At 39.0% G+C, this 25617-nt stretch overlaps 1 protein-coding gene across 2 annotated transcripts in view; it reads right to left on the minus strand.

The window, feature by feature from the left end:
- Positions 1–25617, minus strand: part of LOC132202367 (ribosomal protein S6 kinase alpha-5-like) — a 38097-nt gene that overhangs the window by 3890 nt on the left and 8590 nt on the right. Inside the window, exons 1-6 of one of the 2 annotated variants that reach the window (XM_059629360.1) lie at positions 22954–23336; positions 17401–17469; positions 8675–8893; positions 3483–3598; positions 1124–1234; positions 884–967 (exon numbers count right to left, since the gene is read on the minus strand). In XM_059629360.1, the coding sequence (XP_059485343.1) occupies positions 884–967; positions 1124–1234; positions 3483–3598; positions 8675–8893; positions 17401–17469; positions 22954–23071 (717 nt within the window). In that variant the 5' untranslated portion in view covers positions 23072–23336. Of the gene's footprint in view, positions 1–883; positions 968–1123; positions 1235–3482; positions 3599–8674; positions 8894–17400; positions 17470–22953; positions 23337–25617 lie in introns of those variants that run through there. The other variant, XM_059629275.1, reaches the window with a different exon arrangement.

Raw genomic sequence — 25617 nt, forward strand, 5'->3', positions numbered from 1 at the left:
AACGAAATTAATTTGAATGAATATTTAGTTTCAACATTGAGCTTTCATCAACAGCAGGGAATTATTTATTTTTTCAGACCTTAAAAAATGGTCTGGCTGAATAAAAGAGCGAGTTTTCTGCTCGGCTTGAGTTGCGTTCGTGGCTTTTTGATATCATGAGGTGTAGAAAGTCCTGGCTGGAGAGATATCACAAGGCGGTCTGTGCTCGGGAAAGTGACTGCACGTGAATGTCAAAGTCGCACGTGCAAGGGCGAAAATAGAAAAGAACGCAAAACGCACACTTTTGGAGTCTCCCGAGCACGCTTTTGCACCACCTTGTTGATTGGTCTCTGCGCCGAGAACAAAACGAGAGAGATGGGTCAACGTGATTCAAGGCGTTCTATTTTCAGTGCTGATCGATATTTGCGCCTTTGATGGCATAAAAATGATTTTTTCATCAGCAAAGAAGACCAAAAGAGGGATGAAAATACAAAAAGTCACGTTGCCGCTCAGAGAATTTGGATTTGATAACTCAATCAGAGAGAGGTGCCCCCATTCCGGTCGAAAAGTCAGCCAAAAACAATAAAACGGTACAACATTTATTTTTCTCGTTCGGCCAAGGAAGAAGAAGAGAGGATTGCCTTCTTCTTGTACTCTGCTCGAACGAATTGTACAAAGTGCGAAATGTCGGTCACAGAAAGTGGGACACCGAGCGAGGAAACGGCTCTCTGCCACCGCAAACTACATCAATTTTGCTCGGCGTCTCTTTCTATCCACGCAGCGTGCACTTTCTCCATTCCGTAACACGTTGTATCAATTATTGTTTGTGTTATTTAACGAAAATTCACCTGCTGTTGCGAATCGCTTTCGTCGCCAATTCCGAAAGGAAGAAAAATTCACTTACAATATCATGTCCAGCACTGCCACCCCTCACAACCTCCGGAGCCATGTACTCGATGGTCCCGCAAAACGAGTACGCTCTCTGATCCTGCAAATAAAATAGCAACGAAATTAGCCTTGATTATAAATAGAGAATAAATTAGAAAATTGCTTTTATCAATTAAAATACTTTATGAATTTTTTCTTTCAAATCATCTAATTTATTTATTAATAATTATTATTTTTTATAGGAAATTATACAAACCTTTTCGTGAGGTAAAAACTCCTTGCTCAGTCCGAAGTCGGTGAGGACGATGTGTCCATCGCGGTCGAGGAGAATATTCTCTAACTTTATATCACGGTAAATGATTCCCAGCTGAAACAAATGGGCGAATTCATTAATTCCGCTGCTCTAGTTTTAATTGGAGAAAATAATACGACGATCGCGGAGACCAGCTTTTAATTAATTTACCGGCAGCGCCTATCTGGGTCACAAGCGAGGCGTTCCCTTTCTCGCCGCGCGGACAAAATAGTTGTTGCACTCTTGATTGTCAATTGGCAACAACAAAAAACCGCCTCCGCTCAATTTCCAATAAGTGGTGCGGAATTGAACGCGTGTTATAGAAAAATTTCACTTGTGCGCCAGCTCGAGGGTCTGTTACAAAAGAGGGAGAAAGGAAAGGATGCTCGCATAGCGGTATCATCTCCTACTGGCATTCTTTTTTCTTTTCACTCCCAAATATAAAACGGTGCGAGTACCGACAATGCGAGAATTCTCCCAGTCCCACGCTCCACATAATATAAAATATCCGCGAATTTTTCACTCCAACTGGAAAAAAACTTTCTTCATTATATCTTCCAACAGCAAATAAATGCTAATTCAAACACACACCAACGCCATAATAGTTAGGCAACTCGTGTATAACTTTCGCAGAGAGCTTTTTTAATTTTGGCATTTCATTACACGTGTGTACACCGATTTGCTCCCGAGGCGCTGGACGAATTTGGAAAACTGGCCTGTGCAAAATTTAGAGAGGCGAGCAGATTTCACGCAGATATAAAAATATAAAACCAAAGGCGTTACAAATATATTCAATTAAAAAATTATAGATGAATAAAAGTATGTTTAAAAATTATAAAAATCGTGTTGTTTCCATGGGGAAAATTCTCTATTTTTCAGGAAGCTATATAATTTTTATTTTTGTGCAGATGAATTTTGCCGGCACGTTTATTGCCACCCGAGTTGACAATTTCCGTCCGCCATTTTCCGAGTTTTGCATCAAACGAACGAGAGCGTAATTTTCCATTTAGAAAGGTCAGTGCTAATGGGCAAAGTCGGCGCAGTGAGTCGGCACAATTCGAGTGCATCCTTGGCGCCTTCAAACCTTATAACATCGCAGCAGCACCTCCATCATATATATGCAATGCGAGAGCCTTTATTTCCTGTTTATCTGCAGCGAACGAGTTGCGACCGACAATCTCGTCAGCGCGACCTTAAATCGCCATCCGCGTGTCCATCAAGGCACACAACAGATAAAACTGACCCATTTGAGCTATCGGAGCTGCGAAAACTTTATCTGAGAATAAGGTGCCCGGTTCTCCGAGCAGGCGTTGGCCAATTCAATTGCGAAAAACATATTTTTGCAGTATTGACGCGCGAGAATGTCCAGCACGTGCGAATTGGGGTCAAGTCAGTCCTTATCAACGCTTGCAAGATCTCACCTTATTATTACAATCGCCGAGCAAAATAATTTTTAAATGTTTAAAAGCTGCGTAGTTTTTCCAGCTGCGCCCTTGAAGATGTATTTATTTATTTTTAACAAATTCACCAAACAGACGTGATTTTAATTGCGAAATTTCAAGAGTTGTTTCCAAGCGTTGTCAAAATAGCATTTCTTATTTGCTGACACTTAGATAATTAATGAAAGCGCAGCCGTTTTGTAATAGATTCTTGGTACTTATTGAGAACATAATAACAAAGTTTGGTAAATCACGACAATTCATTATTGACTCTATCAATTCAAAGAATGTGTTTGCCCTGCAGTTGGTCTCGTCGTCTTGAGTGCATTATTTATTTCTTTCGTCTTGGCTCGCCCACTGCTATGTATATGAGAAATAATTCCATTAACCGACAGCCAATGCGACTCTACCAATATATAAACTTGTGTCCACAATAATAATCCGCGCCACCACTTCCTGTCGGTACCAACTGATGGAATTTCGTAATTGACGATTAATTTAAAGACACCGTAGATAATAGAAAGGGTGGATCAAAGTTTCGATAATGTCAAAATTAATAAATAAATAATAATCTTATAAAATAAAATAAAAATAGCTCGGAATAAAATGACATGAGACGGTCAATTATGGGTTATAGAAATAGTTTTCTTAGGTCGTTTGACGGAATAAAATAATAATTGAAGCGCCAGGAAACGAGACGAATTCTGTTTTCGTCGCAATTTCGCTAGTGCGTCACACACTGCCTATTATCAGTGGCGAAAATAGCAACTCTGAGCGAATCAAAATGACGAGATGGAGTGGGTGGCTTGATCGGAAGCAGCCCCGTCGCGAAAACAAGCTGATCTGTGCCATGATTTATATATACTTGGGTTATTTGGACTCACCTTATGCAAATGCTCGAGGGCCAGCACGATTTCGCCCACATAGAGACGCACCTCCTCCTCGGTGAAGTGCTCCCTCTGGTACAGGTGAGTGAACAACTCACCCCCGGAAACATAATCTGAAACAATCAGCGAGGATGAAATTAGCAAATTCTTATTAAGTATTTTGCAAATAAAAGGAATTTGCTGAAACATCAGGTTTTAAAAAGTGTTAATTATTTTGTAAATTTTTTCTTCTTTTGGCGCTGCGCAAAAATTCAACTCAAGGTAAGATTTAATTTTTTTGTTTCAGTCGAATAGTGCACTCGCGGCACATAGTGGATTCGCAAGACTGCGATTGTGGCGATTTCTGGGGCGTATCAAGTGGGTCTTGCTTGCATCGAGCAGCGGCTGCGAGGCAGATTCCGTTGCATGCCTTCCGAATGAAATGATGCCGGCAGCAGCAAACTGACAAAGTGTAAACGGTTATAATCGATGCCATAATAATGTCAATTATTCCCGTGCGGCCTTTTGTCAAGGAGAGAAGACAAGAAGTGGGGCGACTTAATTCTTAATTTGCAAAAGAAGAAACTCAAAATATCGTTTTATTTTAACAAAAATTGCTTGAAAACAAAACTGTAAATAATGTTGTTTTCTTGGATTTTTGCAGGCAGGAAGAGAAACCTCCTCTACAGGGTGATGCAATTGCATTCCAGAGGGAGAAAAACATATATTTTTAAAAAGGTGCGTTTTGTAACGATAAAGGAGAGAATTTTCTGCTTCAAAAATTTCAACGCACTGGGCCTGACATGAGCTCCGGCGCGTTCATTGGGAGATTTAAAATGGTCAATGCTAAAATTCGGCCTTGGTTTATATTTATGACAATTGTGCGCCGCACTTGGCTTTGAAAATTTTGCAACACCATCGCCATTTTGACTCACGCGGTCTATTTTCGTCGCCTAATCGAAACTTTCTAATAAAATCGAATCTGCGAATCATGAAAAAATATGCCTGTATGTCAACTCGTAATAAATGTGGCACGCGCGTCATTTGCAAAAGAAAATTATAAAAAAATGCGTCTCTTGTTGAACCCTTCAAACATTTTCGGTCGCTATGGCCATCCTTTCTCTTCTCATGTCTCTGTTTATTAAATAGCGGCCTTCGTCTCTTCACAGTTATAACTGCTTTGGCTTTTCGTCGCCAGTTGCAAGTTGGATATTGTTATTAATTTTTAATTTGAAATTATTTTAAATGTATAAATCAGTTTGAAAGAATTCCACATTCACCACCGTTCTCACGTGTGCTCCTTTCACTAGATATTTGAGAATGATCACATCAAGCCCACAGGCGGATTGAGTGTCTGAATATATAATTAACAAGCGCAATTATTATTGTGTCACGAAGATGCTCCCGCGGTTAAAATTTCCATTCTGCTCGTTTGTTTAAAGAAAGATTTTACAGGTTTTGACGGACAATATTCGAAAGACATTCGGGTCAGAAATATATAATATAAATATTAAACAATTGTGCGATTTACGACTAATGAAAAAGAGCAGGAAGTGTCTTGCTGGCTCACGCCCCGTGGTTATTACAATTTCTCTGCGGTGCTCCTGATTATCGTCTTTTTGCAATACGGCATTACTAACCAAGGACATGTGTGTCAAACTTCAACTGAAAAAATACCAACCACGAAAATTCCAGAGCAAGAAACTAATAATTTTTCACATTACTTGAATTTTTTTTAGAATTTAAATGTGAATTAGCAATTTTCCGTTCCCTTGGCTGATGGTGTCAAATTTGGCAAAAAAGGTAATGACAGAAAAAAATGACGTTCGGCTCAACGAATTCCATTCCAGTCATTTAATTTGCTAAATTATGTGGCGCCGATTGCCGTTAGAAAGACGAATTTTCCGCCTTTTAGCGGATCTGCACCGCGTGACGCCCAAACAGATCAAAACTATAAAGATCGCAACAATTTTTTTCCAAAGCAACTTTTTATTTGCACGATCCACCTGAAATTTCGCAACCTTATAAAGTCATGACTTTTCATCCTCCGACGAGAGTTTGTTGCGATATCGATGGCTGTTTTTATTAAGCATCAAGGCGAGCACGAAGAGAAATAATAATAAAAAAAATCGTGCAATTTCCAGCTAGCAAAACCTGATAGGCCAACTTTTCCGGCCGTTGAAAAAGCGCAGTGCACGCGAGGTCGCTGCAACGAGCCTTGAGAGTTGCAAGGTTGGATCAAATGCACTTGTCGCGCGCGCGGGTGAAAAAAAATCTGCACAGAAGAGGGAGTTGAAGAGACCGTCCCAGCACCGCAGGCAGATAATGGGCGGATTTTCATGCACAATAGAAAAATATATTACAAGAGAGAGCAGGTAACGAGATGAGACAAAGCGCGGATGTTGCAAAACTGTAGCGCCGTATTTGTGCATTATCATGTGCATGCGCTTTTCTGCCTTAATATTATGATGTAAAATAATAATAATAATAATGCTCACGTGCGGTTTGATTAAAATAAGCAAGCGTATCTCGTTTTTCAAAGTTACGTAACGTATTGATCGCATCTTGATTGGATTTCGCTCTTGCATAATATTTCCGCCTGCAAATTCTTCAATAAAATTAAATTTGTGACGTAATTAATGTAGTCTTTTATATATTTAAATAATTTCTTATTTCTTGAGGGTGTGTCTGTTAAATAATATATGGGTTGATTAGATTTTAATTTTAAAATAAAAATTTTAACTTAAAACTGATTAACGATATTGTTTAGTTCCTTTAAAAGTTGCAATATATTTAAATACCCAATATTTAACTTAATTAATTAATATACCATGTTTATATTATTTAATATAATTCATTTTATTTTTTGCATTTTATTTATACATAATTTTTACTTCTATTTATTTTTTTCCATTTCATTTGGTAAAAAATTAAATTATGACGCTATTCATAGTAAATAAATGCTTATTTAATATGTATTAATTTTTTTTCTTTAAAAATTGAAAATACTGCGGTTTTTATTAAAGGTGAATTACAGCTGCTTTTGATGAATTTCATTTTGCAAATGAGAAATAACAGAAAAATAAACTAATTTTAATTTCATATTCCAATATAAGACTATTTGCGCAGCTTAAAAATGCAATACAAGTTGCAGACGCGTCACTTGAGCACACACAATCGCCGCTTTCCCCGCTTGGCAGATGTATTATTACAATATTTTGTACTAATGCGCAAACATGCTCGTGACCCTCAAAATTTGCAAGTAAGTGGCGCGCACAGGTGTATTTATTTGTGCACGTAATGAGAGGCGTACCAAGGATAAGCAAGGGCGCCTTCTCGAAACCAGAGGCGATTTCTTTTCTAACCAGCTTTCAATGCAATTACGAAGAGTGTTTGCGCCGCGACTATTAATTAGAGCTAATCAACATGGCCGCGGAATGTGTTTGTCCCGAGCAAATATGGAACAAGAAATAAAAATCGATGCAATTTTTCTTTATATAAATTTCTTGGAAAAGAACAAGGAAAGACAGTTTTTTGTTTCACGCATAAAAAGAAGGATGGGACGATTTCCACGAACGGCTCAAGTTTTGCCAAGAGAGAGGATGAAATTGTGCATAAATTATTTTTTCGCAACTGCCTTCGACCTTGCCTAGCTCCGAGTCAGCTGATCGACACCGGATCGATCTTGTGCAAAAATCGCGGAAGGTGCGCTGCAAAAAAAGCCACACGTGCATCGCCGCTGCCTCTTGTCAGATTGGATGCGATTGTTTCAATTGCATAAGACGACGTGTTCCGAAGAGATGAAGAAGAGAGCTGCGAAAGCCCCTCCTCCGCGAAACGAGGCTAATACATTCAGCCTTGAGCATTCCGCGCTTCCCCCGACTGGCCGCGCAGACCTTGCTTGCTTTTGGCCTAGGTTAGGTTTGCAAAAACTAGGATTGCGATTCAATCACCATACAAAACATTTTACTCAATCGACATCCTTATTTCAAATGCAAATATTGTTGGAAAATAGTAATTCAATCATTTTGAGACTACAATTTAATTAATAAGGTATTCAAAATTTTTGCAAATTTCAATTTATGGGAGGCGAAAATAATTAGTTAGAGTGATTTTGAGATGAAAAATGTGTTGTTTCTTATTATAATTTAAATTTACAAAATACCCTAAAAATTTTAAACTAATTAAATGAAATATTTTTGAATTTAATTTAAATTAATAATTTAAATTTTGATTGTGATAAGCAAATAATATATTATTATTACTATTGTTATTTAGCCCAAATTGCAACAATGTGATGTAACAATTTGGAAATATAAACATTAAAGCATTAAGAAATTGGAATTTCCGTCGCACGTTTTTGTGACTTTGTCAACGAGTGTGATCAAATATGGAGGGTGTATGTTTTTGTATTAGATTCGCGTGTGTGCGAAACGAGGTCGCGCGGGGTGTGCGCGGCGTAGAAAGAAAGGCAGCGTACACTGACTGAGAAGTGCTGGTACGCAGTAGTGGCCACAGAGACTAAAGCCGCGGCTACCGAGAAGTGCACTTGGCGAACCGAACGGTTTTCGCAACACTTCCGAGAAAGGAGGTCGACACTTCCGAGAAATTCCGATCCTCGATCCAGCAACTTCTGTCGTCAGTAATCGCACAAAAAATTCTAATCAATGGATTCGCGGAAAATTTGCGCAGAAGAAACAGAAATTTCGCTCATTATGTAATTCCGTAAGAGCAGCTTGGTAGAAAACAAATTTACTGTGTATTGTATTTCCGAGTGCGACGCGTAATGAGAATCGATTTTCCGGCGCGCTCCGTTTTATTTTTGGCCGCGGCGCCAGTATTTGCAGAAACGCGTCCATAAATAAGCCTTTATGCAAAAGTGATGTAATTTTGTTTTCAAGAAGAGAATATATATTTCTATTAATAGGCCCACCTGCCAGAGGATGATTCAAAACTTGATCAAGCTTGACCTAAATATATCAAATTCCATTGTGATAATTCGCTCACATGGCAGAAAAACGGCCGCATTAAAATATATAAAAGTAGAAAGTCTGCAGAGCAGCCAGCTTAATTCCTTTTCTTGCACTTACTTTCTCTCTCCGCGCGCGGCTGAATTTTTTACTTTCACTCAAAATTCCCATTGTTATTTTCTTTTATTTTCTTGTGCCAGCCACCGCTTTTTTTTTTAAATAATCGAAAGATTCACTCACCGAGGATGAGGTGGAGTTTGGCCTCGGTCTGGAAGGCGTAGTGCAGGGTGACGAGAAAGGGCGACTGCCGCACCGCCTCCAGGACCTGTCTCTCGGTCTTGGTGTGCTCGGTGGTCTTTTTTTTCTGCACAATCGTTGCTTTCTTCAATACTTTCATGGCGTAGAGTCTTCCGCTGTCCTGTCCGCCCACCTTGCGCACCAGGAAAACTTTTCCGTAAGCTGCAAACAAAGAAAATATATTGTGTAAAATTCAGATCAAAATTTATGGAAAATTAGTAGAATAAATTTATATTTAATTATTTAATGAGATTTTCGATTTATTTATGTTTGCTAAGTCAATTAATGTGGAGTTTTAATATCAAATTTTATCAAATAAAATATAATATAATATTCCAAAAGTATGAAAAATTTTCATTAAATAAAAACAAGGATTTTTTTAAAGGAGGTGAATTTCATGGAAAATTGAAACCAGGCGAAACTTGTTGCAAAGATAAATGAAAAAATTAAACTTTGACGTGTCCAAGTAAAACCAAGCGGGAGAAATTTATAAAAAAAAGTGAAAATTTGGTGATTTTAAATTAATAAACAAAATTTTCAGAAATTTATTAAGCACAAAGGAGACAGTCAAATTAATTTCTTCAATTTTTTATTGTTTGATTAAAACCTCTGATTTTTTTTTTAAATTTTTATTCTATTATTACCTTCCAATTACTTCTAGTTGAACACGACAAAATCCAGCCTTAAGGATCAGTTGTCCTTTTATTTTTTCATTTCTCTCGCAAGGAGCTTCGCCCAGTTTCGAATTTTTAATGAATTTTGGCCCCACCATTAAAATTAAATATTTTTTAATATTTCCTTTACCGAATTTACAAAAGAAATTCAAGTGTATAATATTGTTTGGTTATTTCACCTTGGAAAACAATGCGATTTAGATGGAAGACAATAATTATTTCCCTTGACATAATCCACCCAATATCCTGCTGTCAGCTGCACATTTGCATATTGCGTGTGTGCATTATTGTAGACGCACATAATACAGGTTCATGTATGTACGTTTGATTTTTTTTTCTTTTCGCGGAGCGCGTGTGTTGTTGTCCATATTGATTGCGGCACGTGTACAAAATGCTCACGGCTCTGATCGATACAGAACGTAGAGCAGTTTTATGCGGCGGCGGCGGGGCAGCGCCGCCGGCACAAAAACACGACGCCCATTTTCCGAGGTGCATTCAAATCGGCATTTCCAGCCGAAGCGGTGCACTCGAATTGAATTTCAAAGCCTCATCGCGTATGCACTCGTGAAGGCGGTTAAAAATAAAACACACGCGAGCGGAACTTTCTCTAACGTGCAGACGCTTTAATTTACAAGACACTCCAAGGGCTTGCAAAGAGAGATAGTACGTAAGCGCACCACGGCAAAATAAGATAAATAAGATTGCAATTGAAAGTAATGTATTATTTACGAGCCATGCTTAAGAGCAATATTTACAAAAATTATTTATATTAAAAATGAAAAATATTATTAAAATCTATATGAAATTTATGAAAAGAAATAATTTACTTTAAGTCTGCAAAAAACGAATCAATTCTTTTCAGTTTATTTACTTTTATAGTTATTATGATTTATTATTTTATTATATTTTAAAATATTTGAGATTTTAAAAATAATGATAATAATAATTTTTTTTAATGGCAATATTTTTGTCATACATTTGAAAAATATTGTGAATTTAAGTTAAAATTTTATTTTTTATTAAACGTATAGAGCTCAATATTTTAAATTATTAAAATTGTATCCTACTACATTTTCCTTAGAAAAATAGATCAAACAAAAAAATTCATGGAATCCATATCATTTCCCAAGGACTATAAATTTTTTATTAAATTAAATTTATTAATTTAAAAAAACAATAAATGAACTATTAATATAGCAAGTTACCAATTCACATTTTTCGACTTTTCATAATTAAAATCAATGGTGAATAAATATATAATAAACTTTTGATTATAAAATGAGGAAAGATTCACATAAATAAATAATTTCACAAATAATCAATTATCTGTTTTTTCCCCCTATGTTTGAAATAACAAATTAAAGAATTAATTCTCTAGATTGTCCTATTGTTGCTGGGAAAATTTTGGTCCAGAGCATTATTTGGTCGAGCTACCTTGCCGGCAGCCAACCCGTTAGAAGCGGCCTTGAACCCGTCTGCGATGCCCTGACCAGCTTGCTGGCGAATTTCCACTGCCTTTTTACCTGCTGCAGTTACGCTTGAGGAACTCGCGGAATATAAAACTCGGGGAGAAGCAGCTGCTTTTGCATTTTTCCTACAGGTTATTCAACACGAGCTCGTTTCCCCCTCAGAAAAAAGTCGCCAAAATCAAGATAAGTTTATTTGGAAATACGGCAGAGAGACCAAAATGGCTCCGCGAGCAGTCGCAATTACGCCCTCTTTGATGGCCCCGGCGGGGTTTCCGCTTTTATCAAACATTTCCATTTTTATCAAAAACGATCGAGGACCCCCATTTTTCGCCTGCATTACGGTACGATTGTCGCTGTGGCGGCGGCGGCGTCGAGCTTCGGCCTTCTCCGTTATCCTGAGAGCGGCGGACATCGACCTTAGGGAAGCTCTCGGCGCTGCTCGCCTCGACAAAATAATAATCTCTCTGTCGTGGCACCGGCGGCGGCCGACAGACACATACAGGGTTGTCGCACCCTAATTCATGCACCTCGGGGGGCCGCGTCCGTCTCTGATTAGGGGCGACGTCTTCAATTACCTCCTCTTTTTTTCACAACAAAAATAAATTACCCAGTTTTTTCTTCATCCGATTTTATGCATATTTTTTCAGAGCTTATTTGAAAATTTGAATTTCAATACAATGTCCGCGGAGGATAAGGTGTCAGCCGAGGTGCCCAGGCGACTCACCCGCAGATGCGTAATTAGCAATTTAAATGTGTGCACCACGTGACCGCCAAGTGTTTGCATTTCATTATTCAGGTTGGAAGCTTTACTGCTTCGAAAACAATTTATTATTTTCACTGCAGGTGGAATTTTTGCCATTTCAATCTGGAGAAATTCAATATTTGCAGGGTTGACCTTACTATTTATTATAGTTAGTGATTTGGGTTGCTCCAAGGTAGGCCTTGTCTGACCCGCAGCTCGCGCGTTAAATAACGATATTCGCTCTCGCACTGAATTATGATGAGGTCGTACACTTTACTCTCAAAGGTGAGCGAAAGTGGAATTCGCTCGCACCGATTGGTATAGTTTGATTTTGACACGTCACGTGGCACTATCCGATTCTCAATCGTCAAGGTCCGCAGCGGTTTCAGAGCGAAATCAATCACTCGCCGTTTAGTATTTGGCCAATTTTTAATCACATTCCTGAAGGTTAATATATTGAAAGTTTAAATCACCGTTGCTAACTCTCAAGGTTAAAAATCGATATTAATTTTATAAAATTTATATTAATTTTTTAATTATAGTTTTTTTTTTTAATTTAATTTTTTAAATATTCAAATTTGCTTTTTTTTTCTTCTTAATTTTATAGAACTTATGTATTGAAAATTTGCGTGTCTACAGCGGGGGGCACTTGTTTTTTTGTCGATTGAGCTGCTAATTTTAGCGGGTGTGAAGGCAGCATTTTAAATGGCGGCGCCGATTAAATTTATTTTTAACAAGGTGGATGACTCTCATTTTGCCGTTCGCGAATAAAATCGGCTTTTCGGGCGGCCGCGTGTGCCTCCTCTTCCTTGGAGGCGTGCACGTGGTGGAAGCGGCGCGTTGTGATTTTGTTAATAATTATATCCGGTGGCTCTCTCGCGTCTCTCTCTCCCGACAATAGTACACACAACGCGGGGCAAAAGACAAAAAGGCGAGCGTGCAAGCCAAGCAAGGTGAATGGCCGCCGCCGCGATCGCAGCACAGACCTACATGCACCTGCAGCGTAATTATTTTATTTCAATTCTCGTGAAAACAAAAACATTTGCATCGCTTTCCGAGACTTCATTATTTCGCAAAATAAGAGAAAACACATGGAAACTTATCAAGACCGCGGAGACGCGCATCGATCTGTCGACGGCGGAAAATGGGGCAAGCTCTGGAGATGGAAAAGTGCATAGGCGCGCACGTGTCTGCTTTAGCGACCCTTTTTCCTCTGAGGCCACGCGTGCCCGACCAATCCAGGTGTTCGCGCGGCCATTCTCATTAATTCTGCATTCGAATTAAATTTAGCTCACTTGCATGCGCGCACAGACGTGGGGCAACCTTACGCTGCAGATCACCGACTTATTGTTGCGCGCTATTTATTGAATTACATTCAGAATAACAATGCCGCTGCACGCGCCATATTTATTACTTATTGTGAAATTAATTAAGGCGCGGGTTGGCGTTTCAATTATATACAAGTGCATGGGTTTCAATTAAAGTATTCCCAGAAAGAAAAAATATGCAGGGTTAAAATTTTATTTTATTAAATAAATGAGAATAAAACAATTCTTGGTGATTTGAATTTAAAATTCGGCTTTTCCTTGATGGGTTTTAGTGAGTTTTTATTGTTAAAGAAAAAACAATACATGTTTAGGCTGCGGGCTGCAGCCATAATTCATGAGCTGTGAAAACACTTTGACAAGAATTAGTACAAACCATTTTTTTTTTTTAAATATCTTTCTTTCAAATAAACTTAATAAACACTTTTTTCGTGAAAAAGTTATTTTCATTTCCTATCAAAATTTTTCACAGCTCATTTATTATGGCATGGCTGCAGCCCGCAGCCGAAACATGTAGAGCAGGATATACTTTTTCTTAAACAATAAAAAAACTCACAAAAATCCATTGAGGAAAAGCCGAATTTTAAGTTCAAATCACTATGATTCAACCCTCGATCGTGAACTACAAAACATTATTCTTTTGGTTCGAAAAGCTGCATTTTCTAAATCTAGGGCTCAGTTATTTGACTATGTGCGACTCCACCTTGCAGAGAGATAACATACAAGCGTAAGTTGTTAACAAAAAGAAAGTAGTTTGGAAGAGAGCAGTTGCGTAAAACATTGTGGAAACAATGTGTGCTGCAGCCCAAAGAATAAACAAACGCGCTTAATCCGGCTGATCCGCGACAAGGGCGACTAAAATTTCATATTATATTATTTTCTGGGGATTCCCCTGCACACGAGTGAAATCTCTCTTGTTTCGGTTTTCTATATATGTGAAGGAGAAAAGTTCAACTATGTAATTCCACCGAAATTCCAAACTAATCTCTCGCTCGCTGGGTGTATTTTTTCAAGAGAGTGTCCAGTGCATAACAAGCTAGTAAATGGAGGTCCGCTTGCCCTCTGGTGCGCGATAACGAACGAAACCTCTTAATTACACACACATGCATGTGTCGCCGAGCGGGCAGGACTTTCCACGGCCGTCGCACAACAAAAACTCGGAGCACGCTTCATTTGCCTCCAACTGACTTTGAAAACTATTTATTTATCCTCCGGACGAGATTTCCCAACGCTTTGACAGCCCAATGAACAAAGGCCGATTTAAAATTCAAATACCATTTCAACACAGCGCTTGGGTTGTCAATTACACAACAATTCCCAAATTTCATTGAAATTTTTTTATTTAATTGCGACCTACATGTATGAAAGTAATGCGCGGTCCACCCCCACTATATGAGTAATCTCTCGCTCATCAAGCCGCTTTGGTATAGAAACCAAAAATAGATCAGGCGGCTCACTAGATTAGACTCTGAGGACCGCTAACTCCGCTTCTGCTGCATACCATCGCACACTTCAAGAATACACACTCCGCGACGATACTTTTTCCTTCTGTTTATCGTGAATATTATATTAAATAGAAGAGGCGCTTCTGTTCTCCGCAATAGCACGCAGAAAGGATAGACGGCGGACCAGAATAAAACCACAAAACATTTTTCTCAAGCCGGGACCTTGAAGTTTGGCAAGAGGTGTGCGTTTGGGCTTTATTTTCGGCGCAACTCAGTTTCCGAAAACCCGAGCAAACTCACTCGCCGCCCCAATTATTTTATCATCTATTTTATAAGGTATTTGAAATATATTTATTTATCCGAGTTGGGAACGGTACGTGCGATTGCTCACGACGCGTGTGTACGTGTTTTGTGCACTTTTTAAGAAAGAAGTCAAGTGCGAGAGAGCGCAGCCGAGAGAAGGCTGCACGAGAAGTAAAGAAAGAGATGCCAAGGCACTTTGCGGTCGGTCATTGCCTGTGTGCCAATACACCGGCCGTCGGTCTTGCTCGCTAGCGCAGCTTGGTGCATGGGTTAACTAACAAAGGATGGACCAATCTGAAAATACCTATGCCTGCCGCTGCACTTCTTTTTTTTCGTTCGTTCAACGCACGCCGCACGCTAATAGACATTGGCTCTAAACTTGCTGTGTTGCGAAAGAAAAAATACCCCCGGCCTTTTTTTTCTTAAATTTACCTGGCAACCTAAAAAAATTGTACTTTCTGAGCGGTTATTGCAATTAATTTGGCTTAAAAATTATTTTCCAATTTAATTTTTTGTCCATTTCAACGGGGAGATTATGATAATTATCTACGCTAAAACTTCTCAACCTTTCTCTAAGGATCTGTGTACGTTTTTTCATGTCGACTCATGGCCTATTTATTTTTATTTTCCCATCTTAATTTTGATGAAATTTTTATCAATTTTGGTCCAACTAATTTTTAGAAAAAAAAAAATAACTAATAAAATTGTCATGTTAAATTTCAAAAAATTAGTCCTCCCAAAAGATAAAAAATAAAATTATTCTAGATGTCTTTTTGGAACTGACATCTTCAAACCAAACTTCTGTAAAAAAATTACCATCAACAAAATCAATTGTGCTGTTTCGTTTCTTAAGCCTCTCCTTTAATAATTTAGTCTTCAAATGTGAAAGAGAAATTTTCATCTTCAGGAATAAGGATTATTTATTATCTTAAGAAAAGGTCAATTACCGCACGGAAGGAATAAAGGTCAGTGTGATTATTGTAATGCCCCATCTTACATTGTCGCAACAAAGATGATCCGAGTGCAAACGGCGGTGCAGAAGGCCGCGCGTGGAGCGCCGGGCGATGAGGTTATTGGTCTCATCAGCGCGGGGCGATATCGCACCAGCCAGCGCAAATCAGATGGGACACATTACGCACAACATTTCTCCAATTGACCCGCCGAGCCTTATCTTCCCCATTTCTATACATTCACATTTCGTTTTATACGCATTTTCGCCGGCGGGGGCGGCTGTGCGAATTCCTCTCCGACGAGGCGCTTAATATATTGATCAATTTGGTCGCCGCCGCCGCCGCCGCGATGGCGGAGAGTGCATCCAGAAGAAGGTATCGAGGCCAAGGATGCACGTGCTGCCCGCGCCACGCCCCTCGCCGCTGCACTTTGTTCTGCACATCACTCGCTAATTGCTGCCAAACCACATTGTTCGGTGGTGGCGCCATGTTTTCAGGCACCACTTGTTAATTGAACAGTCAAGGCCGCGTGTTTTTGTTTATTGCGGTAAAAATTAAAAGCTTAAGTCCGGCTTGAATTAAATATTCTCAACTTTTAGCGGAATTCCTTATTCAAATTAAGTGTTTGATATTTATCTAGAGTTTAATTGCGGCTGCTGGAGAGGCTGGTTTGTGTTTATCAGACGCGAAAAAAATGAGCAGCATAGAAATTTACACAGCGCGCAGCTGCTATATTTGCTGTTTGTGCCTCTCTGATAAAACATATCAAAAGCCAAGAACAGTTACGCTAAGTGGCAGCAGCAACGCGAGGAATATTTTCTACCAAGTCATTCCGAACTCGAATTACTTTTTGCGGTTTACTGAGCACACAGAGAGCATTGTCTCCGCGCGCAAAATTAAATCTCCCCACCCGCGAGGAAAACGAAACGCAATATTTGTGGAAGAATTTTCTCGCGCTCTCGGTCTTAATAATATCAGCTCGGGTTGAAAGGTCAGAGAGTGACATCAAGGCTGCTGTGATTAGCTTGCAGAAATTATAAATATTTATTTTTATCCGTTGGCATTGATTTCCTCTTCATCTCTCCTGCCAAGTGCAAGAATTCCACTTTCTTCCATGATGCTCGGAGATTATTTAATGTAGTGCGTCGAGAATTCATTAAGGTCGCTTTCGAGACGAGAAAAGTGAAATTCGCTCGCAAACTGCGAGATGCACGCGCGTCCATTGTGTATGCACTTGAGTGCATCTGCAGAGAGAGCTAAGCACGCGTGCACCTTTTTCGCCAAAAGAATTATGAGAGATTCGCTTTTGAATGGGGAAAAAATTATTCTGGGAGGCGCTGCAGCTTCCTGTGTGTGCTTGGCGAGCTCAGCAGGTGGGTCGCACAGGGTTCGAATGAATGTCTGGGCCATCAGCTGCCAGTGTTGCCGCAGGTGCTCGCTCATTCCTGCAATCTGATCCCCAGCAGGTCATACTGCACGGGAGCAACACTCTCGCACCTGCCTTTCAATTAAGACCGATATTCAACGCAAGATTTGCGCCCCGGGAAACATCTGGTCAGACGACCTTAGAGGGATTTAAAAGGCGAAAGCAATTCAATACTTCTTCTACATACTAACCCTGAGCTACTAATATCGACCTCATTGATTTTGGTGACAATTTTTTTTAATTTGATTTTTCAAAGGAAATTTACATTTGAAATTACTTTTTACTAAAATGAAAAAAAAAATACAAATATTTTTAGGAATAAATCATCGACTTACCTCCAGTTCCTAGAACTTTGAGGAGCTCAAAGTTTGACATGTCCACGCGCCCGCGGCCAGTCAGGTTAACTGCAACAACAAAAAGCACATTGAATATTTTTGAACGCAATTATCTTTTCGTTTTACAATCTCATCAATTGACAGTGAAAGTCACGCCGCTTGCGAAACTATGCTGAAGAGAAACGGGTTTCTTTCTGCGAATCAATCAGCCTTTTAACTGCACTTATTCACAACAGGCTAATTGTGTTTTTTGCATACCGATCGAGTGTGAATTTTGTCCTCCTTTTCAATAGAAAAAGGTGGAAAGCAGCCCTTTTTTTCAAATCAGTGGCACCTCCAAGGCTGCGCTTTTGAGCAATTTTTTTCCTGAGATAAATAAAACTCATCATGCAGCTCCGTTCTTGCACAATTTATATACATATGAGCGTGTGCCAACGATGCGGTGAGATTTGAGGCGCAAACATATATGTTTAATAAGTTCTAAAAAGTCGTAAAATGCATTGTGCAGCCGCGGAATATTGAACAGCAGAAGAAAAAAATTGCGAAACGCCAGCGTTCTTTGTGGACAAATTTTTCAATGGCGCGTCAACTTGACATCAATTCCATTTCCATACAGATAATTTGGACGCTCGTCTCTGCAATTCGCGCGACGCCCGTCCTCGAGGCGTCTGTCTGGATAATTAAAAGACATTGAGTCGGTTATTTGCTCGGCTTATCTGGCTGCGCGGCTCCTCGTGGATGGCCGAATCGGGGGCACGGCACTGAGCCTCTTGATCTCCGCGCGCCGGGGAAAGAAATAGATAAATTCGAAAGGAGGAAAGTGCGCCTCGGGCCAAGCGCCACTGGGAACCACTCACTCTGCTGGTGAAATGAAAAGAGAGAGATGCGCTGCCGGTTGCATAAGCTGTAATATTTTAATGGCCGACTTATCAGCTCTCGTCGGAGATGAACCCTGCTGATGCGGACAACCTTCGTCAATATATTAATTAATTCAGACATGTCAACAAGCAGAAAATGTATGCATTTCTCGTCGCGTTGCGGACGTGGAAATTTGAAAGTCCGATTGGATACCCGCGAGTAACAAAACCGAAATAAATACTAAATAAGTGTGCGCTGTGTTTGTGTCGTCAACGGAGCGTGCAGTGTTGCGTCCGATTGGAAAGGTTAAAGCAGAGATAAGAGGCGATATTTAAAAAAGAATAATAATAATCAACAAACAAATAGATCAAAACAAAATTAACAACGCAGTAAGAAATTAAAAATTAAATTTGAGCTCAGTTTAAAAAAAAAATAGTTTACTTAGTCTTTAGATAAATTTATATGACTCCCCCTCATACTTGTCGAAATAAATTTTTTGTTTTAGCTTTACTTTGCTATTTAAATACAAATATTATTACTGCGTGGATGTGTTGTTAAATAAACTTTTACAAATTTATTTTAATTTATAACAATAAAAAATGAACTGAAGGATGCGCTATTTGGTTCTAATTATTATTACAATTTAATTTTTAACTTGATTTAACAATTTTTGTATAACAAGTAAGAGAAGAACAATTTGATTTAAATTTTTTTTTTTTTTTAGATTTAAATAATTGCTTTTTTAGTGGTGTTAAAAGTGAGCTGAATTTACAATAATAGATTTCCAATGAAAATCCGTGCCGAAGGGAAATCCGAGGCTGAGCCTAGGAAATGTAGGCAGCCATATGGTGTTTGCACGCGTGAGCTGCACTTCTATCGGCGGCGCACAGGTGATGTAAAATAATGTAATAATTACAAGGTTGGGCGTGTGGGAGGTATTGGGGTCAGTACTGGCAATGTCACGAGCCCAAAGCAGGCAGCTCTCTCGCGGCGGCGGCATTCACTCTCTCTTCTCCCTGCCGCCTGAATTTCCCAACCTCTCACTTGGCCACAGATTTGTGCATTGGCCAGGTATGCCGCGGATGGTGCAATACCCACGGTCGGAGAAAAATTTTAGCTTATGGAGTGTGTGTACCGCTACAACGGCAGTTGGCAAGGATGGCACACTTTATTTGCCTCCGGTAGCGGCGAGCGCGCATTCCCTAACAGTAAAAGCTCCTTTGCTTTTATATAGAAATTAATTGAAAGAATTGAAGAACAACAAAAGTTGCAAGTATCTAGTGCGATAAAATTATGTCAAAGAATCCGCGCATCGCTTTCTCCTGAATTTTTTCTTTCTTTCTAGGTGAAAGCCTTATTCTTATTATACAACGTTATGAGGTCACCCGCGCGCGAAATATCATTGAGCAGGAAAATTGGTGTGCGTAGGTGAGGCGCGGGGGCGTTTCATTCATGAAAAATAGAAGCTAGGCGACGCCTAAAGGGGACTCTGAATAAGTTTAATCTTGGGAAGTAGCGCTGCGGCCGCCGAGAGAGATTATTGATTTGCTCAAAGTGGGTCTTTCGTCTCGCGGAATGAATAAAAAATGAGCTGGGCATTATCGCACACCCTGATCTGAACCATTTTTCGTGAACTTGGCAGCAATTCATAATAATTAATAGGCCCTTCCAGTGGCGCAGGTTAAAGAGATAATAAAAAATCATATTAAACCTTCGAGGCCACCCAAAGAGGATAAGTTTTTGATTTAAAAAAGTTTATTTATTTTATACACGTTTGGATTAATATTAAAAAATATTTTTTTTTTCAACATTTTATTCTTAAAACCTATAGTTTTTAAATTATCATTTAGCAAAAACCAAAAAATTTGATCTAAGACCAAAAACTCATTTAATGGAATGTGAAGTTAATTGTGGAATTGAAACACAGTAATAAAGCAACTTGAGCGTATCCTGTTTCCCTTTGCGCGAAATCGCTATTACTGCTTTGCTTTTACTTCAAACCACGCAGCAGCCGGAGCTCAATGGCAAACGCGGATATCCTTCAAAGGGTCGCCGCAACTTGCGTCAATCTCAGTCTCACAAGTTGGCAAAAAAATTCAATAGGTCCAAAATAAAATAGGGATGAAAAAAAGGCCATCTTCTGGAGAAAAAAAATAAAAGTTTCGCCATCAATTAAAAACTCACCCGAGTGAAACAAAAACAGTTATATTTCCAAAGTGAGAAACGTATTTTCATTGTTTGTTTCGCGTTGAGCGGGCATGCAGGTGATACAGCAGATTTAACGCATCACAGCCGAATAATTCGGTGTGAGCAGAGCGGCTAGAGATTCTGCTGGTACCATTCACTGCCTGCATTGACCCATATAAAACGGCTAGGCGAGAAAGTGAAAACTGCAACGCCGACTGAGAGTGCGCCATGGAAATTTTATATAATTTCTCGGCTGCGCGAGAAAAACCGCAAATTTAAGCGAAATTTTCGCATAAATGGCCGTTTGCGCGTCTCTTCCGCTTACATGCGCCCAGCTGCAGCACACATTCTAATAAATGTGGGTCAAAGTTGGCTTGCATAACCGCGATCACCTGATTTGCATGCCGCTGCTGCACTCGGAAAACTGCCATTGTGATGTGCTGGAGGTGCGTTGGAATTTGACACTTTCTTTTCTGCGACGCTGATACTGCTAATTTTGAGCATTTTCCTCCAGATCGAGGTCAATGCAAATGTCAAAGCTATTAATAAAATTCTGTGAAAAACGAAATTTTGAGTTTGTGCCTTTAAGTAATCACTGAAAATTTAAATTTGGTATAAACAATTAGGTTACAACAATAAAAAAATTGATAGATTTTTGGAAGAATATTTGGAATTTTAATCACAATTGTTGTAAACATCTGAATAATCTTAATTTTAATTTGTTATTGTTTTTAAAGTCTCCATAATGACATTGTCAAATATAAGTATTTTTTTTTAATAAACAACAATAATTATAAAAAATATTTAATATTCGACTATGTCAATATGGAGACTTGAAAACAATAAGAAATAAAAATAAAGATTATTTGGATTTTTAATCAATGAATAAAATGAGCTTCTTTACAGTTGCAAATTTTGATAAAGAGAAATTAATATAATAAACTTTATCAGTTACTTTCTATCTTAATTTAAAAGCAAGTTCTAGAATTTTGGGTACATATGTTACGTCAGCTTCTAGAACTTTTTTTTAAATTTATTTCAATTTGAATAATCAAAACTCTTTCTTTTTAATTCAAGTGCCAAAATGTACGAGCACAAATTTGGCAAGTGATTGGGATTTCCAAAAGGAAAAAGCCTTCAATTTCTCTGCAAGGTCGTGTATGAAAAAGATATGTGCTGCGAGTTATGCATTGAACACATCAAAACTTTCAACGTATTGCGTCAAACAAAGGTATACGTGTATGTACATGACAGCATAAAAATCCGCCAATAATAAAAGTTTGCCCTTTCATCAGCATATGTTCAGGTTTCAAGGCGATTCGTTGATTAGGCAAGTTTAAAGAGGTTTCGAGGCAGGGAAGCCCCGAACAAAACTTTTATAATCTGCGCTGATAATAATGCGCGCGAGAGGGACAATTGTGCGATAGAGAGGCACGCGGATGTAACCTACTCAACGTATTTTCATTTTTAGGTTATTACCAAAAGGACATTTGTCCAGAACTAGGTCAAGCGCCAAGCACGAAAGTAAAAAACGCCGCTCGCGGCGCAAACTCTTTCACTCGGCCGCGGATCATGGTAATTACACCGAACTATAAGTACAATTAATGTAAATTGTTTTATGTAACAGAGCGCAATGAGAGTTTATGTAAACGAAATTGATTGGAAAATTCGCTGGTGGAGCACGTGGAAGATAAGCGCGTTGGAAACACCTCTAGTTGCAGCCCTGTGGCTCGGCGACCTAGTTTTGTTATGTGTTGGTTGGTTACATCAGCTGCTGTGCGCTCGCCTCACAGAAACACACCAAGACCCACTTTATTGTAACACTCAGTTGCAGCAATGTGCGACCCGCATTATTTCCTTCATTATCGCTCCCAAATGCAATTAGTTTCCATTGTGCTGGAAAACGATTTGCCTATATCGACGTGAAGTAAAAAATAAAAAACGTAACCGCTGGGAAAGTGCTTTTTATCATATGGATAATTGAATAGAAAGCAAAACTGCTCGGCGAAGGAGGAGTTAAAACCGGTGTCAACTGGGAAAGTCCGGAAGCCGGGAAAACCGCTGCGTGGCGCTCGGAAATCTCGCAAAGTCGACTTTTCGGGAATTTTGCACATTATTCTAATAAAACAACGCCGGCAGTTTGATAATAAGGAAGTGGTGCGGTTTAATAAGTCTAAGGCAAAAGTTTCCAGAAAGTCTTAAGTCTAAGATTTAAAAAAGATTAATAATTTCTAAGACTTTCATATTATTCAAAACTATTATAACATAGATAGAAATAAATGAATTTAAAATTTTTTATTTATTTAAAAAAAATAGAAAATTTAGTTTTTAATTCTAAAAAAATTGCAAATATACTAAATAGTTTTTGATTGAAAATCCTGCCCTGCGTTCGGTGTGGCCGGAAAAATGAAAAAGTAAACAATGCGCAACCACCCTATTAACCCAATTGCGCACACGCCGACTAGACATGGTAAATGGGTCAAGTTTCAAGTCGGTGCTTGTCTGTACCTTTAGGTTGGTCATCGCTGACCCTTCTGGAGTCGGGTTGGTGCTGGTGGCGTTCGTCTTCGGACAGCTCCTCGTCGTCCTCGAAGTAGCCACTTTCGTGGTCACCTTGCAGACCCATGGCGAAATTGAGTCCCAAGTGGGTCACACGCGTTTGTGTTAAAATAACAAAATGCAAACCAGAAACGTTTTGTTCGCACCGGAAAGTACTATCTGCAGAGCGGCGAGTTTGTCTGAGGCACCGTCGGAAAATCGCACATAGCTGCTGTGGAAAAGCTGAAGGCACTTTTCTTCTTGTGTCAAGAGCGACGTGGTCGGGTGTACCACACGTGTGCACGTTCAGCGCTCGACTAGTGGAAGGAAGGCTGGTGCCGAGCAAAACAAGAACCAGCTGAGCGCCAGCTGCGAAAGGTAGGAGAACGGCGGCGGAGTGGGGCGCCGTCGCCTGCCCTTTACGCAACCCGAGCAATACAATTCTCGTCGCTACCCTTGCTTGACGGCCAAAGCCTGCAGGCGCCTGCGCTCAGTCTTTTTTTTACTTGTTCCCTCAACGTGGAGACATTTTTTTTTATTATTTTTTGTAAACATTGCGTCGACAATTGGAGAAAAGAAAACGAATGGCGGACGCTGCAGAAATGAATAAAATAATAAAAACCGTCGGTGCGCCGCTCATGCAAAAGTGGAGCACGACGTGAACGAAGGCTCGTAGCCTGCCTTTCGATTTTTAATGTTCGGCTCTTCATTCCACTTATTGCAACAATGACATACGAGGTGAAGGTGTTGGCCGATCTGCTGATAATTGAGGGCAAAAGCGATACCGGAATTGTTGAAAAATTCATCATTTTCAATGCATTTTTGGTTCAATGGGCCTTGAATTTTGAGCAATGATTCTACAACAAATTTCTTCGGATTTATTTATCTTCAAGGTAGAGAAAAATTTAAAAAATTAGATATTGTTTAATAACTTTAAAATTAAAAAAAAAAAATAAACAATAATCGTAAATATAGAATCTAAAACCTTAATTTAACAAATCAATTTACAATTCTTTATGTTTGATTCATTAAAAATTGTCTTTATCTGCTAATACTTCACTTTTAATTTGTTTTATCTTTAACTATTTGGGTAAACTTTTACTTTTTAATTTTGGGAATTTTTGAGGTTGATTTAAATTTGCAATAATTGTAATTATTTTAAACGTTGATACTTCTTTTTATTGAACAAAATAAAGAGAATTAATAAAAAAAATCGGTCAGCTGTTTATTAAAAAAGTGCTCTAAAGACAAATTTTAATCAATTTATATTATTTATTTTCCTTCTTTACTTTTCAATTGAGCCATTTTCGAAAAGTGTCGTAATTTTCCTGCTATTTAAATACCAAATGTCAAAAGTGTGTGATGGAGAGACGCAATGGCCTCATTATAACCGAGTGCTTCATTTCCAGCGGAGTTTAATTACCCTGTGCTGGCGTGCACCCCCGCAAGTGCGCAGAGTCAAATTTAATTCCCCCGGTGATTGATTTCAGGCGTAGTGGGCGCGATTAAACTACATTTTTACGACTTTCAAGTCGCACATTTATTTGCACCGACTTTTTGCGTCGCACTCCGAGTTGAAAGAAGTGCGCAAGCAGAGACGCTCCTCTGGCGCTGCCTCCCAATAATAACAAGAAGCGCAATCCGCTCTCGCATTTCAGCATGCGCGACAAACAATAACACGGTGTAAATTCCACATTTTTTATCTTATCACTGAATGGGGAGAGCGAACAAGCCACTAATGTCAAATTAAACGCCTTCCTTCGGCCACTTTACAATAAAAAAAACTGCTTAATTCGAAACAACGAGAACTTTCGCGAGCCTGCTTTTTGCGCGTGAACTCGCGCTAGCTGGAGAGACCTCGCGAATTACAAAAGATCAAGGCCGGCGGTTGACAAACACTGCGTTTGTTTTGCATTCAATTTTTTCTTGCACTTTTGATTCTTCGTCGGACAGAACATAAGGAAAACCCCGGTTAATTTATCTGGCCAAAACAAGTGGCAGGAAGTGAATTTTCCGCCCATCCATAATCTGGCCAGAAGAGATTAGGGTTGTTTTGTGGCTATCGCGTCCACTTGGGGGGCGCTTTCCATAGATGAACCGCCCCTCTTGCGGTTTGGCATTTCATAATAAGTACAGACGAGGAGTGCGCGTGCCAGCCTTAACAAAGCAGCACACGCGGAAAATGTCAAATGTTTTCATCAATTTTATCTACTTCCTGCAACCGCCTGCTCCGGCCGAGTTAAAGGGACACTCATGGTTTTGATGGAATTCCTAAACGAAGCGACGCCCAAAGAATTCATTTTCAAGGGCGCAAAAGCAAATTTTAAAGATATGAGATATGTACAGGATTTGATATGAAATTTTAATTTTGTTTCAACTCGTTAATTGGAACATTTTATTCAAATAATTGGAATAATTTTTTAGAACTGTGGAATAAAAAACTATTTATTATTATGAATCACCTTTGAGGCATTTACGAGCAAATAAATTTGAGAACTTTGGAATGAAAATTTAAACATTTTTTAATAAGTCTCATTGTCAGTTACAAACTTACTTTTGTAGCGCATGCAAAAGGCATATAGAAAGATAATCTTTCTTTGTTTCTATCTCTTTTATATTTTCCAACAAAGAGAC

The sequence above is a fragment of the Neocloeon triangulifer genome, unplaced genomic scaffold (assembly GCF_031216515.1).
Source record: "Neocloeon triangulifer isolate White Clay Creek 2 clone unplaced genomic scaffold, ASM3121651v1 ptg000001l, whole genome shotgun sequence".
NCBI classification, from domain to species: domain Eukaryota; kingdom Metazoa; phylum Arthropoda; class Insecta; order Ephemeroptera; family Baetidae; genus Neocloeon; species Neocloeon triangulifer.